Raw genomic sequence first — 18,394 nt, forward strand, 5'->3', positions numbered from 1 at the left:
GGCTCTTCTCTCCGGCTTCACACAAAAGGCAGATCGGAGGCTCAGGCTTTCTTTCTGGGTGGTCGAGACCCTTCCAACATCCAGCTGGGTGATAAGATATGGTAGCCAGTCCTATGTGTTGGCAAACGGCTATAAGAAGCAGGAGCCACCGAAGAGCCGAAGCTGCACAGGGTCCAGGTTCTCTGGGGCTACTTTCATAGCTTAAGGTCTCTGCTCTCTCTCAGTTTGAGGAGGGCTCATTACTTAATCCCAGCCCTACAGGGGCGGATCGGTGGAGAGAAGGAGGCAAGGGAGAGAGAGTGAATGTCTGACAGTGAATACGTGTGTGTGTATGTATATATGTATGTGTATATCTCTATCTATCTATCTATCTATCTATCTACCTATTTTTTATAACTATATATATATATAACAATATATTTATATATATATATGTGTGTGTGTGTATATTTATATCTCTATATATATGTGTGTGTATATATATATATATGTGTGTGTGTGTGTATATATATATATATATATATATATATATATATATATATATATATTATATTCAGCCTATAGCCTGTTGCATGTCCCCCTGGTGGCTGTAAGTGGAATAGCAAATAAGATCCACAATAAAGCGTCAAGCATATGTTTACAATATATCAAATCCATAGCCATATACATTTTAACACTTATTTTTAATTTGTAATGTTTTATCAACCGTTATGATAAATAGACAGGGTACATATAAGTGTGTATATATTGTACAAATGTGCAATATATATATATATTCATATATATACATATTATATACATATTGTACGTTTGTCAGAATAATTTCATTTTTTCTTTTTGTTTTTTATCTAGAAATGTATTAATTTGTCCAAACCCAACATTACAACATTATCTAATGACAATCGGAAATTATCCAATGAAGAGATTCATTCATGTATTTTATGTGAATACGTGTCAAGATATCACAATCTGTTCATGGCATAAGATCTCCAAGACAGTTCTAATATATCGTTACACTCCACTTTTTATTCCTATGGTGTCAGTGTGTTTTGGATGGCCTGATAGTTGCAAACTGACACAAATCTTCCCGGGAGATAAGTGTTCCATTGTATAGAAATATTGCAAGATTAAATTATATCTTTAAGATAGGGTGGTTGCTTTATTTTCCACCTGCAATGGGCTATTTTACCAGGAAATAAAATATAATTAGCACATTTTCACTAGGGGTGAGGTGTGTTCTTCAGAAACAGCCTTAAAATGGCCATTCTTGCTGCAAAAGTTTCATTTATTTGTCTGCTTAATAATATCATAAATTTGGGGATATGCAAGCTCTCCACATTCACCTGGCCTGCCGCTCCAGCCATTATGTGTGGCCGCCAGCTACGTGAGCCTAAAGAGATAATGTTCGACCTTGCGTATGCAGCCGATGGACTCATTTACGTCATCAGAAGGCCGCTGGTCTTAAAGTTCTTGAGAAAGGCTCATTGACACCCGAAACGTTGGACCTTCACCAAGTCAATAAATTTAATAAAAAGAAGACCCGCTCAGTGCATCAACTTTATTTGCTATATATAATATATATATATATATATATATATATTGTGACACAATACCCCTTCACTTTGGTACTCTGTCCGGGAATCTTTACTTACACACAGTCTACCAGGCTGCAGAGACGACTCAGACACGAGGAGGGTAAAATAAAAAGGCTGGGCCTGTTTTATTTTGTCACCACAGGCATTACAGAAAATAAATAAATCAAAACAAAAAGCCTTGCTCTCGTGAGCACTAACTAATACAGGATTCTCAACCTAACTACAGTTGAGCGGCTTATCCGTTCCAACAAACAAAATAACAAAATTGCATGTAATATTGGCAGCACTCAGTATTTTAGCAGCTCTCTCCCTCTCTCCCTCTCTCCCTCTCTCCCTCTCTCCCTCTCTCCCTCTCTCCCTCTCTCAGGGAGCCAAATGATCTCTCTCTCTCTTGCTCTGAGATCCGGAGGCTACTTAACTGCCTCTCCCATTAATTAGTAGATACAGGTGAGTGTTTAGGAGAGTAACTGTGAATCTCCGGACTGGATTTCCACCTGCTGGTCTTCTGCTGCTCACAAACTGTGGAGTGGAGCACTGGCCCGCCCTACTCTCCAAATGCTCCACCCCAGGGACCCAAAATACACAAATAACAAATATCAATAATTATTTATAGTAGAAACTATTGTGGGCAACCACCCTGCAAAATATAAGGGGATATATAAACTCCCTCCATTATCATCCCCTGCTTTCTGTCACACATCCTCCCCCCCAGCTTAGACCTGATGGGGTGAGTGACCATAGACATCAGTGAATGCATTCTTGAGAGCCCATCAGCATTCCCCTGTTTGCATCCAGCCCTGTGTTCTACGGAAAAGTGATAGGGTTGCAAACTCAGAAACCAGCGTGTTACTCTACTGTTTTTCTCTTTGTTCTGGCACATCCATGTAAGTGGTGCGTGGTCATTTACAAGTCTAAACTTACTCCCTAGTAAGTAATATTTAAGATGGTCTACCGCCCACTTTATAGCAAGGCATTCTTTTTCTACAATAGAGTAATTCCTTTCGTGTGGGTTAAGCTTCCTGCTTATGTACAAGCAGGGCCGGCCGAAGACTTAACGCCGCCTGGGGCGAAGTTTAAAATGCCCCCCCCCGTTGACGCCGGGGGGGGGCGGCATTATCTACCCCCCCCCACCGGTACTTACCCTTAAACAGTCCTGCGGCGAGTCTCCCTGTGCTGCCACGGTGCCGGCTTTTAATGCTGAGCGCCGGAAATTCACGGCACTTCCGGCGCTCTGCATTACAAGCCGGCACAGAGACCGAACAGGGAAACTGGCCGCAGAGGAGAGAGAGAGGGGCGCCGAGCGGGTAAGCGAAAACCACTCGGTGCCCCTCTCTCTCTCCTCCGCTTCAAAAAAAACAAAAAAAAAAACCGCTTGGGGCAGCAAAGTGCCGCCCCTTCTGAAGTGCCGCCTGGGGCAATTGCCCCAGTCGGCTCCATTGTAGGGCCGGCCCTGTGTACAAGATTGGGTGCTCTTCCCCTCGGCTTTCCTGAGAAAGGACTGCACCCAGTCCAACATCAGATGCATCTGTCTGAAAAATGAATTCTTTGGAGAAGTCAGGGGTTACTAACACTGGTTGGGTACAAATGATTTCTTTCAACTTTTTGAATGCATTCTCAGTTTCTGGGGACCATTTTACCAACACCGGGGCTTTTGCTTTTGTAAGGTCAATTAAAGGACTTGCAATTGTAGCAAATTGAGAGATAAACCTTCTGTAATATCCAATTAGACCTAGGAATGTTCTCACCTGTTTCTTAGTGACTGGTTCCGGCCAATTGCGTATGGCTTCTATTTTTGCTTGCTGAGGTTTCACTAAACCCCTTCCAATTGAATACCCTAAGTATTTGGCTTCCTCTAGGCCAATTGTACATTTACTAGGGTTAGCCGTTAACCCAACATCTCGAATTGAATTTAACACGGCTTGCACTTTTGGAAGGTGAGATTCCCAGTCTTCACTATATATGACTACGTCATCCAAATATGCAGCCGCATAACGCATGTGTGGTTTCAATATCCTGTCCATCATCCTTTGAAAGGTGGCAGGGGCCACATGTAAACCAAAAGGTAAAACCTTATATTGAAAAACACCGTCAGGGGTAGAAAAAGCAGTTTTTTCTTTTGCTCGCTCGGTTAGCGGAACCTGCCAGTATCCCTTGGTTAAATCAAGTATAGTAAGGTAACGGGCTTTCCCCAGTCTTTCTACTAGCTCATCAACTCTGGGCATGGGATATGAATAAAATTTTGAGATGGCATTCAATTTACGGTAGTCATTACAAAATCTTATTGTACCATCCGGTTTTGGTACAAGTACAATAGGGCTACTCCAATCACTGCATGACTCTTCAATTACCCCAAGGTGTAGCATTTTTTTAACTTCTGCCCTAACTGCCTCCCTGCGAGCTTCAGGTATTCTAAAAGGTTTGAGGTAGATCCTTTTACCTGGTTCTGTTATAATGTCATGTTTTATAACATTTGTTCTGCCTGGGTTTGGAGAAAACACACCTTTATTTAATCTAATAAATTCCTTCACCTCACGTGTCTGGTGTACGGACAGGGTTACTGGTATGTTAACCTCTGGTTCAACATTATCCTTTAGGGGAAAGGTAGTGGCTTCAACTGCAACTAAGACTTCCCTGTCCTTCCATGGCTAAAGTAAATTCACATGATATATTTGTTCAGGCCTCCATACGTTCCTGCATCTGGTTTATGTGGGAAATAACACTACGATATGCGGTACCTTCTTGTTCCCAAGTTTCCTTGGCTATATCAAGTAGCCCGCGGGGATGCCTACCATATAATAATTCAAATGGTGAAAAACCCGTAGAGGCTTGAGGCACTTCCCTAATGGCAAACATTAAATAGGGTAACAAGAAATCCAAATTTTTCCTGTCTTTATCAATTACTCTCCTTAGCATTGCCTTTAAGGTTTTGTTAAACCGCTCTACAAGGCCATCTGTTTGTGGGTGATACACAGATGTTTTCAGATGTTTTATGTTAAGGAGCCTGCATAACTCTTTAGTGACATTAGACATGAATGGTGTTCCCTGGTCTGTCAAAATTTCTTTTGGGATCCCAACCCTGCTAAACATCATCCACAATTCTTTGGCAATAGACTTTGCAGAGGTTGTACGCATAGGTATCGCCTCGGGATATCGGGTGGCGTAATCCAATATTACTAATATATATTGGTGTCCTCTTGCAGATTTCACCAACGGGCCAACAAAATCCATTGCAATACGTTCAAATGGGGTTTCAACGATGGGCAAGGGCACCAATGGACTACCGAATGCTTTAAATGGGGCAGTGTGCTGACAATCAGGACAGGACGCACAGTAATTTGTTATGTCTGCAATCACCCCTGGCCAATAAAATCTTCTGAGTATCCTTTCTCTTGATTTGTCCACTCCTAGATGACCCCCTAAGACATGGCTATGTGCGAGATTTAACACTGTGCGCCTATAACTTTGTGGCACCAACAACTGTTTTGTTGCCTCTTTTTTATCAACTCGATATAATAAGTCATTATCAACCTCCAAATACGGATAGGTAAGTGGTTTTCCTGGGTCAGTGGGGGAGCCGTTTCTTACTGCAATAGTGCTTCTGGCCACTGATAAAGTAGGATCTGACCACTGTGCACTATGGAAGTTGCCTGGGCTAACTTCTAAGTCAATTAACTTCATGTCTTGTTCCTGACTATTCAAGGCGTCATTCTGTTCTGGATTGTCGCCAACTAGTGTTTTAATGGGACATGACAGCTTATTTTCAGGCATCTCGTCGTTATTCAGCTCGTCTACCAACATCTCTGCAAAGGGAAAATCATCCGACAACCTAGATGCATTATTCTCAGAGGAATTCCACAACCCTAAAAAATGTGGGAAATCTCTACCGATTATCATGTCGTGTGCTAATTTTGGTACCAGGCCAACTTGACAGTTTACTGTGCCACAGTGTGTCTCAACTTGTACCATAGTAGTAGGATAATTATGTATGTCCCCATGTATGCATGCGATATCTACCTTATTACAGTTAGCAATACAAATGTCGGGAACCAAAGACTTGTCAAGCAGAGTCACCATACTTCCAGAGTCCAGTAAGGCCTGCACTGTTTTCCCTTCCACAGTCATCGAACACCATGGATGATTTTTTACACAACCACTTTTGTTTGCAGAACACACGGATCGTGAATATAATGAATATCCATCCCTAATATTACCCAAGTTACATTCCATTGGTTTGATATTATCAGGGCAGTCTTTTGCTATATGTCCAAATATATCCGACATTTAAAACATTTTATCATTCTAGTGTCCCTTGTAGGTTCTTCCTGCATGAAAAAAACTCTCTCTTGGCGTTATGTCCCTGGAATTGTAACAGCCTACTTGCTCTTCAAAAGTCCCCCTTTCCCCAGGAGCATTACCTGGGAAAATATTTACCATATTTGCTGGGGCTTTTTAGGTTTCGAGGTCGCTCCGTTGCAGAATGCTGAATGACTTCTTCGGCTGCAATGTACCGCTCTACTAAAGCAACCAACTGGTCAGCTGTCTGGGGGTCGCTCTGACCGACCCACCGGCGGAGAGTAACTGGTAAACCTCTCAAAAATCGGTCCATCACTAGTTGCTCCACTATGTAGCTTGATGAGTTAACCCCCGGCTGTAACCACTTCCTGGCGAGATGTATCAAATCAAACATCTGTGACCGAACAGCTTTTCCTGGGCTGTATATCCAGGCGTGGAATCTCTGTGTGCGGATAGCGGCTGTAACTCCCAAACGTGCCAGGATCTCCAATTTTAGCTTGTTGTAATCCCTTGCTTGGTCTGGTTCCAGATCATAGTATGCCTTTTGGGGTTCTCCACTTAGAAACGGTGCTATTAAGCTTGCCCATTCAGTCACAGGCCAACCTTCTCTCTCCACTGTTCGCTCAAATGCCATAAGGTAGGCCTCAACATCATCTGTAGGCACCATCTTTTGCAGATAGTTACCTGCTCTGATTACCTTGGGACCTTGCAGTCCTTCTGCGGTGTCCCTGGTAAGCCTTTCAGATAGGACCTGGATCTCTTGCTGCATGGCACGAGTGGCATTTTGCTGCTCCTCTCTGAGCATTCGATGAGCTTCAGCTTGAGCTAATGCAGCTTGCCTGATCATAGCCTCTGTGTTTTCTTTTTGGGCTAGCACCAGTTGCTGTAGTGCAGCGATATTCTCCTGCTGTATAGTATTAGTCTCAGCTGCCCTTTTGTTAGTTTCTTGCTGCACTGTGGTGCACTGGATAAGTGCTTTAATGACATCCTCCATTTTCTTTAGTCTCTTTTGCACCTTACCGACTTGTTCGTGTGTTACCCGCAATCTCCACCATATGTGACACAATACCCCTTCACTTTGGAACTCTGTCCGGGAATCTTTACTTATACACAGTCTACCAGGCTGCAGAGACGACTCAGACACGAGGAGGGTAAAATAAAAAGGCTGGGCCTGTTTTATTTTGTCACCACAGGCATTACAGAAAATAAATAAATCAAAACAAAAAGCCTTGCTCTCGTGAGCACTAACTAGTACAGGATTCTTAACCTAACTACAGTTGGGCGGCTTATCTGTTCCAACAAACAAAATTGCATGTAATATTGGCAGCACTCAGTATTTTAGCAGCTCTCTCCCTCTCTCTCAGGGAGCCAAATGATCTCTCTCTCTCTTGCTCTGAGATCCGGAGGCTACTTAACTGCCTCTCCCATTAATTAGTAGATACAGGTGAGTGTTTAGGAGAGTAACCGTGAATCTCCGGACTGGATTTCCACCTGCTGGTCTTCTGCTGCTCACAAACTGTGGAGTGGAGCACTGGCCCGCCCTACTCTCCAAATGCTCCACCCCAGGGACCCAAAATACACAAATAACAAATATCAATAATTACATTCTTAACAATACATCTCCCTGGGGCTAGTAGAAACTATTGTGGGTAACCACCCTGCAAAATATAAGGGGATATATAAACTCCCTCCATTATCATCCCCTGCTTTCTGTCACAATATATATAAATAATTAGTACACTAAAAAAATATATACTTTCCTCAGAAAGGATGAGGGAGCGGAAAGGCTGTCCGCGGGCTGCAGCAGGAAGAGGGGAGGAGCAATCGGAGAAAAACTATTCAGCTCCCACTTTGCGGTCGGGGAGTAATACTAAAGTACATGCCGGACCGGAGGCTGCCTGATGGCCCTGATTGTTGCAGCCACGGTCCTGACAGCCTGCGGCTCGCGGATTGCTGCTACAATGTGTAAGGCAGCCCCAGGAAAGTGAAATTTTCCCGGTATACCTCCAGCCCGGCCCTGACCCTCTGCGACCCACCGAAGACAGTGTCACGACCCATGAGTTGAGAACCACTGGTCTAGAGGGAGTTTAAACTAAAATAAACTGTATTGAGGGTTTATATTATGGCTTAAGCCTTTCTAGTCCCATTTCATCTGTGTTGTACAGTCCCTTTCAGAGGAGGTATTTTTTCTGTTCTCTGAGGGAGATCAAAGGTATTTGATCCATGCATGCACAAGAGACAGGTTATCTTGAAACAGGTCAAATCCAATCTGGATTAAAAATGTGAATTTAAATCAGCTCTTCAATCAAATCTACCCATCACATTTTAATAACATATCGCTGGTATGCCCACCATAATTTTAGCGAATCTGTTGCAAACACGCATCAAGCGAATTTAGTAGTATAACAACAAGATTCCACACTGATAAACTCAGACCTATTAACATATAGACTTTGCATGGATGGTGATTCAGGACATGTATTCATGTAAAGGTGCTATGCAGATATAAACATTGTCCACAGTGCATGGTGGAGGGGAAGACACCCCTTCAATTGTTCTGGCTTTGCATGTTTGCATAGGCCTTGTTGGGACCACTTAGAAAAAAAGAAAGTACCTACACAAAGGGTGCATTTGAAGATGCTTGGTACCTAATGTGTTATGAGTTATTGAAGATGTTTGGAATGTAATGTGTTGTGTAAAAGGATGTTCTCCAAGAACCACTGGTGAGGGAGAGCAGGATATGGTACATGACTGTCCCACATTCATCCACAACCTGCTAAGGGACAATCTTTTTTTATGGATAGTCTAGAAGAGGACTAGTCTCACTCCCCCTCTTCCACCCTGTGTATACCCCCAGTCCAGACCCCCGTCATACGCCACTCCATGGATGAATTTTACAGAAACTAAAATAAGTTTCCAGTTAAACCCCTTCTCTAGACAAGAGGGTCACTGATCCTCTGATTAAGTCTGGGTTGCTTGCTTCCACCCAAGGACTTGATGTCCACAGTGAACCAGCAGAGATGGCTTCTTATGGTATGCAAACATTACTGCATACGTGTAGAGCGTGTGAGTATATATTTAATGCACCAAAAACAGGGCTCTGACCAACCTTAGTTTATGAACAGTGTATATTTGCAAATGACTGGTCATCTCAAGTGACATGTAAGTTGCATGATTATAGGCCCTGTTGGTCACAAGCAAGTGTACGTAAGTATGCTACATACACAGACTGCAGTATGAATTTCTAAAATTAGGAATTGGATTTAACTAAATGTCTCCAAAACAATTAAACTAACAGAAAATACGCCACCTATAGTTAGATGTAATAAATTAATCCCATTATACTTAAAACTGTGGGGCAAAAGTCCCACCGTAAATCAGTGCATTAAATGTAAAAGAGCTTTAAAATGAACTAGAGCACACTCTACTGGTCACAAATACAATAAAAAAAATACATTGCATCTTTAACGAGCTTTTGCTGTAAAATACTGGTAACGTTAAAGGTAAAATTGAGAAGCACAAACAAACTATGGCAAAAATATTACAATTTAATCAAAATTATTATTATAATAATGATGTGAAGTAATCTGCAGTAGAAATCTTACATGAATATTCATAAGGACATCTTAGCATTTAGGGAAATAAAAAAATAAAAAAAAAAGGTTCTCAAAGGAACGCAGAGAAAATTAAGTAGGGGATGGTAGAGAGCTCCAACTTATGACACGGTAGAAACATACACCGACAAGAAAGAAAATATACAACTGTCTTATTTCACAAGTTACTTTATTAGAATCTTATTTACATTATACCGTGTTTTAACCCAAACGCAACCCTTATCAAATAATAGACTCTCTGTACACAATGTGGCGCAAACCATCTTTTATCAAAATATCATTGTCATAAAGACATCATATTTCACAAATATACTCTAGATTTGTTTTTTCTAGTTTACAGCGCTGTTAACACTTTGGGTCAATAAAAAGGAATGAAGATAGAAAGTACATAGTGCACCTTGGTGAAGCTACAGTGATTACAAGGTTAAACCTTGTTTTAAACATAAATGTGATGTTATAATTTAATGTTTACAAATAAAAATCTATGACTATATAGAGATAGAGATATATATATATATATATATATATATATATATATATACTCTACAGCTTGAACGCAAACATAAGGGTTAGGTCCAACTGCAGTAAAATGCCTTTCCAACGTCCTCATTGTACCTTGGGGGTGTCATAAATATAAAAAAAAGAAAAATGTACTTTCCATGGCGATGTCTAATAATATCAGTTAACACCAAGAAAAAAAAAATTCAAAGAAAGCAATCAATGAGAATGAAATTATGACATGGGATTATCATTGAAGGCACAAGTAAATGTTATATCGTAGAATGCATATCAATGCTGCGTAGAGTGGCTCACGCCACGTTAACCAAGATGTTATAGTATTGTCCAGCCTTGGTTGGTTAAGCTTCCTACAGCAAAAATGTAATGAACGTGGCCCTTGAAATACAGACTGGCCAGCAGTCCACTCACATTAAATTGTTAGGCAAAAGTGCTCTTATTTATGTCATAAAATAAAATGTTACATCTTATTATTAGACGTGCTCTGCATTAGAATGTCATATTAAAAAAAAAGGTCTATATATTGCTTGGTCCCTTCTAGTTTTTTTTTTTTATTATTTTTACAATTGTTTCTTTATACCAAGGCAAATAACGACAAGTCAGAATTGAAACAATGTACCAACCATTCACTCCGTACTTAGATGTTTCTAGTGGGGGGTTTCTGCATGGGGGGAGCATAGTGTATGGGGCTTGGGAAACATGTGTGTGCATTTTAATATGAAATGGCCCAATTGTGTGTTTCCAGTGTTACTTTAGTGTGCCAAGGATATAATGCCTCCAAGGGGACCTAGAATGAAGACACAAAATCTTATTTCGTTTATAAAGCTTAAAGAATAGAATATTGTTAAATCATATCGTTATTTTATAACTGATTTTCACATTTTGGAAATTACAGAAATAACAGAATTCTGTTAAACAACGTTTGGTTTGTTCACTGGTCGGCCAAAGCCTACGACGCCTCAGCAGAAGTGTAAGGATAGAATTTGGCAGGCTTGTGAGGAGACGTTGTTTGCGCTCCTGCTTCTTCACTCATTCTGAAGAACATCTCCTGTTCCTGCTTCTTCTGTTCTAGATCTTCCTCTAAAGCCTGTAGGAAACATAAAACATATTTTTATCATACACAAAACACTTGTAGTAAAAGCCTTTACCAAAAGATAAGTAAAGACTTAATCTATTTATTAGAATGGCACCTTTTAATCAGCCTACTTTGCATACCTTCTTGCGGGGCCTAAGCTTCTCCCGCCAGTCTCTCAGCATCTGACCATGGCTTTCATCCAAGGCCTTCAGCTTCTGGGTCTCATGTTCTACTAAGAGGTGACACTTCTCGTTCTATGAGCAAATAAACAAGCAGTAAAGACAACAGAGCTTTAAAATAATATTCAGGGTTTTAGTATAGCTGAGAAATATTAAATGCGATTTATTTTTTCATTATTTCATACAATAGACAGGAGGCCTGTAGACAGAGAAACCAACTGTATGACACAGATGTACAATTATAATGAGCTGTAAGCCGAGACTGCCAAGGAACACGGTACTCCAAAATAATAAAGCAGGGTCAAAAGCCTAGCTAGCAAGAGCATCCTGTCTCTAGAGGCAATCCCACCATAAACCCCATCATCCTTCACCATGACCATGTCACCTGAAGCTGCTGCAGTTCTCTGGCATTGCTCTCACACTCTGCCTGCATTTCCATCATCTGTTGCTCATGCTTCTGCTGCTGCAGCTGCCTCTCTGCTCTCTGACGCTTTTCCTCTTGCTGAGAAAACTGTAAAATAGAGGTGACACGGCTCATCAAGCAGGTGAAGAATATCTATGGTTATTAAATGCCCATTCACACAGTCGTAGCTAGCTCCTTTTACACCCGATGCAAGAATGGAAAATTGTACCCCCCAGCAATATTTTTTTTTATTTTTTTTTTACAGAGGTTGTTTCATTTACACTGCCCTTACACACTACCTTTACACACACCTGTCTATAAACCCACATACACGCTGGCTTTACACATACCTGCCCATTAACACACATATACGCATACACTGCCTATAAACACACATATACACACACGACTGCCCTTACACACACACACATACATACACATACACTGCCCTTACACACACCTGCCCATTAATACGCATATACACATCCATTGCCCTTTCACACAGGTTTAGACTTTACACACATCAGCTTACAAACATACAAATACCTACACTGCCCATAGACACACATATACACACAAACACTGCCCTTACACACACTTTTCCATTAACACATATATACACATACACTGCAGTATCTTACAAAAGTGAGTACACCCCTCACATTCTTGTAAATATTTTATTATATCTTTTCATGTGACAACACTGAAGAAATTACACTCTGCTACAAGTAGTGAGTGTACAGCCTGTAAAACACTGAGTTGGAGTTGCTAATCTCCACTCATGTATCTTATTGGAGATAAGAGTAATAAAAGATACAAGATGGGAGGTGACATTGCATTATCAATAGCTCAATCACAGCAATCACCTGTTTTATCTTCTCCCTCTGTTCAGCAGCATTGCCACTTGAACTGATATGAAGACTCTTCTTGTAAATGGTCATTCGCGTCTTCCCTTCGCTCCTCTGTATCTTAGGAAGCCTGGCCTTCTCTTGCTGCTGCCGTAGCCGGAGCTGCTCCAGCATGCGCTGGTTATAGCGCTGCATCTGTTCTTGCTCCTGGAAATTCAATACACATCACATTTTCTCTGAATTTATATTAACACAAAGTAACAGCCATCAGCATTTGTGACCTTTGTATATTAATATCTATAAGCCCTCTGCCACTCGTGCAGTTTAATAAAGCCTTAGTCGGAGATTTCCATTTCCATGTTTACACAACTCGCGGCACCTTCATTTATGTTTGGGGGAGAGCTCATTAGAAGAAGAAAAAAAAAAAAAAAAAAAAAAAAAAAACTTACTCATGAGCTTGAAATGATATCTAATTATGGATCCCTAGGTGGCTCGTCAACAAACCAATAGTGTCTCTCTAAGCACCGATTGTCTCTCTGAGCACTGATTGTCAACTTATGCATTGCTAAGGGATGGAAGACAAGAGTACCAGTTATAGAGTAGGTTCCCAACAAAGCTGACTTTCAAACAGCAGCTCAGACTGACGACATTCACTAAACCTTTTGAAGGTATGCACACCCCAGAATGTTTGTGATGGGAAGGGTTTTAACTTTTTTGTTTTCTAATCCCTTCTTTTTTGTACATATGATTGCTGGAAAGCAGTGGTTGGTGCACAGAAAGATCTATAGCCTTAAAGCGATTTGGGAGGTGGAGCTCATATTTACCTACAGCAATGGTACTCAAGATTGAGTACATTGTTGCTTGGCCTCTACAGTATTTCTAACCAGCTATTAGAACGCACCAAATAGCAGTTTACAAAACAAAAAAGCAAAATGGCCATTTCTGATCGAGTGACCTTTCAACCTTTAGTCTACAAAAGACTCTGTAAACCCACAGAAGTACTTGGGAAGTTCATGGGAATCATACTTCGGGTTAGTAGCAGTGGGCAACACACTGCAGGAGTTCCAAAGGTTTTATTGTGTAGAAAAATAGCATCATAATACATTCTTCTAATTCCTTGAGAAAAGCTCCATACATAGTGACAATTCATAATACTTAAGCTAAAAAATTGGAAGAATTACTCAACAAAGGAATTTGCACTCTCACTGTACCTTGTCGTGCTTTCGCAGGAGTTCATGACGTTGTAGGAAGTACTGATCCTTCAGCTGCTGCTTTATCAGCTGGTGTTTTTCATGTAGGTGACGCTCTTCCAAATCCCAGATGAATGCTTCTCTATCTGTGTGAAACACGGCAGCAATCAAGTGCCAGATTCGGTTCACAACATTGCAATTTAACTTGTAGAACTTGTAAATGTGGGCACTTTATAGGTAAAAACATATAAAACACACAGAGCAGGAATGTTTAAAGTCAACCCGTCATATTGCACAAATCCTGCACATCACAGCATTTATACATTTAATTTACACATCAGCCTAATCTTTACAGATAAATCTTATCTGTAAGACAGTGAAAGCAGACACCTTAGCTACTCCATAGATACAACAACCTCATAAAAGCATTAAACTAAACAGCTATAAAACATGACACATTAACTTCAAATAATACTAAAACAGCGGGGGACAATATGTCTGCTTCCCTTAACTTTACCTCTCAGAAGCTGCTGCTTCTTATTCAGAAACTCCCGCTCTTTGTTATATATCTCGATCTTATTCTCCATAATTATTGCCTTCATGGCCATGGCCAAATCTTCTTTCTGTTTGCGTAAAAACTGCTGTTCCTGCAATCAGAGAAACAAAATATCAGAACCATTTAGGTGATAAATCTATGCTACAAAAAAACCTATTTTCCTCAAATTGCATCATAGAAAGTGTTAAGACTTAACCAGGCCCAATTGTACCAGATTGCAAGGGAGAAGCAGTGCTGTGCATGGTACAAACCCATCCACTAAAACTGCCTATGTCACATTCTGCGTACCACCTGTATATGATGTCATATCCCGGCAATCTGCAGCAGCAGGTGATGCTGAGGACACAAGAGTGGATGTGCAAGTGGAAGGATCAACACTTTCTACTTGCAGTATTTATCCACAAGAATACAACATCCCTGATCAGACACTTTCTAAAGAATACTTTCATTAAAACAAAAGGTTTATAAAAAGGATACTGAATCGAGTAATCCTACCGTCTCTCTCATTCTTCTGCTGGTGGTAGTAGACTCAACACTATCTTCTACCACCTATAACATGTCTATAAATTGCAGCTATTCTACAAAAGAAGGTTTACCAGAAACAATTCAGCTTTCTGAGAAATGAACAAAGGAAGGAAATGTATGAGCCCCTTTGACTTTTATTAGCGGTTTTAATTAGAGCAATTAAAAAAAAGATCAGAAAGGACCAGGTTATGTATTGTTTGCACAGGCCAAATGGAACAATAGCTGTACTACCATTTTATTTTATATATTTTTTTTAACCGAATCGAGACAGGTGGGGCAGGACATTCTGTACAAGACTCACCTCTGTCTGCTTTTTCTGAGCAAATTCTTCCATTTTCAGCTTCATGCTTTCCCTACGTTGCTGCCTGGGCATCTTCTCTATGGCCATCTTCACCTATAAAATGCATCAGACAAAGGGTTAATGCAAGCTTGCATGTGGACTGGGTTGTTAGGAGTACATTTTACATTTCTGTCAGAAAAAAAAACCCCAGAATGAATTATATACTCTGACCAAATACGGTGGACCTTTTAGTGCATGTGAGACACAAAGGGCACCAATTACCTCCTTCTTTATGAGCTTGAGATGATCTTGGAACTTGGCATACTCCCGCTCTTGATCAGTTCGGATACGCTTGGCTTCATCCCGTCTCCGTATGGTGTGCTCTTGCTCCATTTTTTCAATCTGCTGCTTCTGTTGTCTCTCAAGGATTTCCAACTCTGTGTCATAGAACTTCTTCTTGGCCTGTACATGGGAGAACAGAAGACGCATATCGTAAACACACACACGCACCAACTCACAATTTAATAAAAGCTGCCAGGCTTAAGGCAAGAGATGTATAGGCCAAAGACAGTCTTCAAAATTTTGCTTTCCCTGAATTAAATAACTGAACTTTATTCATTGTAAGTTTGTCAGGGAGCAATTATTTCTCAACCTATAGTAACTAAATTTGTCAAGTTCACTTTTATAAAAAGAAAAATATTTGAGATTTCTCTATGACTTTACACAACGGCGAGTGTTACTGCCTCCAACGTACGCTCATTTCTTGTTCAAAGCGGCGAATCATGTGCTCCAGCTGCAAATGGTGTTTGGCGGTCAGCTGAACTTGGTTCCTGTGCGCCTCTTTCTGCAGCAGCCGCAACTCCCGCAGTTCCTGTCTCCTACAAGATACCAAATAACCAGACACGGAAACGTGAGTGGATGGAGCCCAGTCCCGTACAGAAACACATCTCATCGGGAATCCTATGACACATTCTTACACCACTCTCTATAACCCATAAGAACAATCTGTCTGAAATGTGCTTATGAATGAATCTGACTTGTCAGTCACACAGAAATAATTCTGTTCTGTCTTAATGAACGACTCTCTGATTAAAACAAATTCTGTTAGTAACATCATACCTCAAGAAGCGCATTTCTTCATCCTTTTTCTCGTCTTCACTTATGATTTTTGAGGTAGTAACGCTAACTTCCACTCCGTCCACGACAAACTTCCTTGTACGTTTCAAGGTTTTGTTTTGAAGTCGGGATTCCTGAGGCGAGGAGAAAGGACAATATATTATTACCTGCTGTTTGTTCTCCATCTCTTTCTAGTCAGTACAGCTTCTGAAAAACCACCAACCACCATTAGAGGGCGATCTTTATCAACAAATGAAATCAATTAGATGACTTCCACGTTGACCAGCCATCAGCGCTTTCTAAATAACACCTTATAAAATAAGGAAATACTGGAAATCAGAAAAAATGAGTGACCATTCAAGCCTTTGTAAACAAAAGACCCATAAGTTTGAGCTTTAAGCTTAAGAAATGCTTTTCCATCACCACAGTTTGAGCTCAGCAGCAAAACTTCTGTTAGAGTTCAGTTGAACACCGCAACCATCCATAGGTTCACTGGTAGAGCCCATGAGCTACAATTCCCTTCTCAGATACAGCCACATTAGTCTAAAATGTGCTCTCAGATTTTATATTTTTCCCATGTTGGCCTAATAAAAGGTGTAGGAGTCATCACATAAGCTTTTGGGACCCCCATGTCGCTTCTTCTTCACTCTAAAGAAGAGAGCTCCGAGGTCCAGAAAGCTTCTATGACTACATCTTTCTCTATGCTGACTGAATAAAAGTTATCAAGTAAGAACACCAACTTCTAAGGGCACTGTATATTTAACTAATTCTCATTTCACTTTTCTTAACCCCACTTTCTGCACCCAAATCGGGGTGATCGGCATCAGGGGCCATGTCTGGTCACTCCCTGTGGCGTCAACATCCGCCATACACTTTTAACCCCTTCGTGACAGGCTGATTTTACTTTTTGTACCCTTCGTGACAATTGCCGTTTTAACATTTCTGCGCTGCTCGTGTTTAGCTGTAATTTTCTTCTTTCCCGTTTACTGAACACACACACATTAGATATTGTTTTTTTCAGGACAAGAAGGGCTTTCTTTAGATGACATTGTTTTGATTGTATCATATTATTTACTATTAAAAAAAGTATAAAATATGGTGAAAAATGTAGAAAAAAAATGACTGTTTCTAACTTTTAGTTGAAAAATCTTTTACTCATCTATAAAAGGTAATGAAAAAACCTGCTAAATAGATTCTACTATTTGTCCTGAGTTTAGAAATACCCAATGTTTTTATGTTTTTTTGCTTTTTTCTACACATTATGGGGCAATAAGTACAGGTAGCCTTTTGCCATTTCAAAGCCATTTTTTCCAAATCTGGTAATTCTTCCCCCCATGTGCCATTTCGGGTATATTTGAAGCCGGCCAATGCAATTTACCCCATCAAATCATATATTTTTGAAAACTAGACAGCCCAGGGTATTCCAAATGCTAGTATTTTAACCCTTTCCAAGCACTAATTCTACCATCAGCCTTTGTCAAACTTTATGGTAGTTATTTTTTTGCATTTGTTTTTTCACACACATTTTACTTCAGGTATGAATAAACAGGTTCTGGTATATGGCACAATCATAAAACACCTCAATATGTGTTTAGCAACATCTCCTGAGTACAGTGATACCTCAAATGAATGATTTTGCCTGGCTGTTTGGGGGCAAAAGGGCCACATTTGGGGCATGCGCATTTTTCAATGTTGAACTTTGGCATTTAGGGATCCACTGCCCATGCCCTATTTGGTACATCTTTGAGCTGGGCCATTTCAGTGTGCCCAACAAAACCATATATTTTTGAAAACTAGACACCTCAGGGTATTTTAAATGCTGGTATTTTAACGCTTTGCATGCACACATTTTACCACCAGAATTTTTTCAAAGTTTGCAGTAGTATTTTTTTGTGTGTATTTTTCCCCCCACACACCTACTTTATGTATGAATTTACAGCTCCTGGTTTTTGCCGCTGTCACACGACACCCCAATATGTGTTCAGCAACATCTCCTGAGTACAGTGATACCCCACATGCATGGGTTTATCATTTTTTGGGGGAACTAAAAGGCCACATTTGGTACGTGTGCATTTTTCTAATTTGAAATTAGATGTGTGGCCATCCTTCCCCCCGTGTTATTTGGGACATTGTTGAACCCAGCCAATTCATTTTACCCCATCAAATCATAAATTATTTTTTTTTAAAGTAGACACCCATGGGCA

General features: G+C 40.5%; 1 protein-coding gene across 1 annotated transcript in view; it reads right to left on the bottom strand.

The window, feature by feature from the left end:
- Positions 1-10,967: 10,967 nt before the first annotated feature.
- Positions 10,968-18,394, bottom strand: part of LOC149297928 (serine/threonine-protein kinase 10-like) — a 46,088-nt gene continuing 38,661 nt past the window's right edge. The window contains exons 10-19 of the mRNA XM_089488052.1: positions 16,194-16,324; positions 15,829-15,952; positions 15,357-15,536; positions 15,096-15,188; positions 14,231-14,360; positions 13,735-13,859; positions 12,542-12,730; positions 11,658-11,783; positions 11,234-11,347; positions 10,968-11,105 (exon numbers count right to left, since the gene is read on the bottom strand). Coding sequence (XP_089344178.1) covers positions 10,968-11,105; positions 11,234-11,347; positions 11,658-11,783; positions 12,542-12,730; positions 13,735-13,859; positions 14,231-14,360; positions 15,096-15,188; positions 15,357-15,536; positions 15,829-15,952; positions 16,194-16,324 — 1,350 coding nt within the window. The remainder of the gene's footprint in view (positions 11,106-11,233; positions 11,348-11,657; positions 11,784-12,541; positions 12,731-13,734; positions 13,860-14,230; positions 14,361-15,095; positions 15,189-15,356; positions 15,537-15,828; positions 15,953-16,193; positions 16,325-18,394) is intronic.

The sequence above is a fragment of the Sceloporus occidentalis genome, unplaced genomic scaffold, assembly GCF_023333645.1.
Source record: "Sceloporus occidentalis isolate IW3139 unplaced genomic scaffold, rSceOcc1.0.p SCAF_36, whole genome shotgun sequence".
NCBI classification, from domain to species: domain Eukaryota; kingdom Metazoa; phylum Chordata; class Lepidosauria; order Squamata; family Phrynosomatidae; genus Sceloporus; species Sceloporus occidentalis.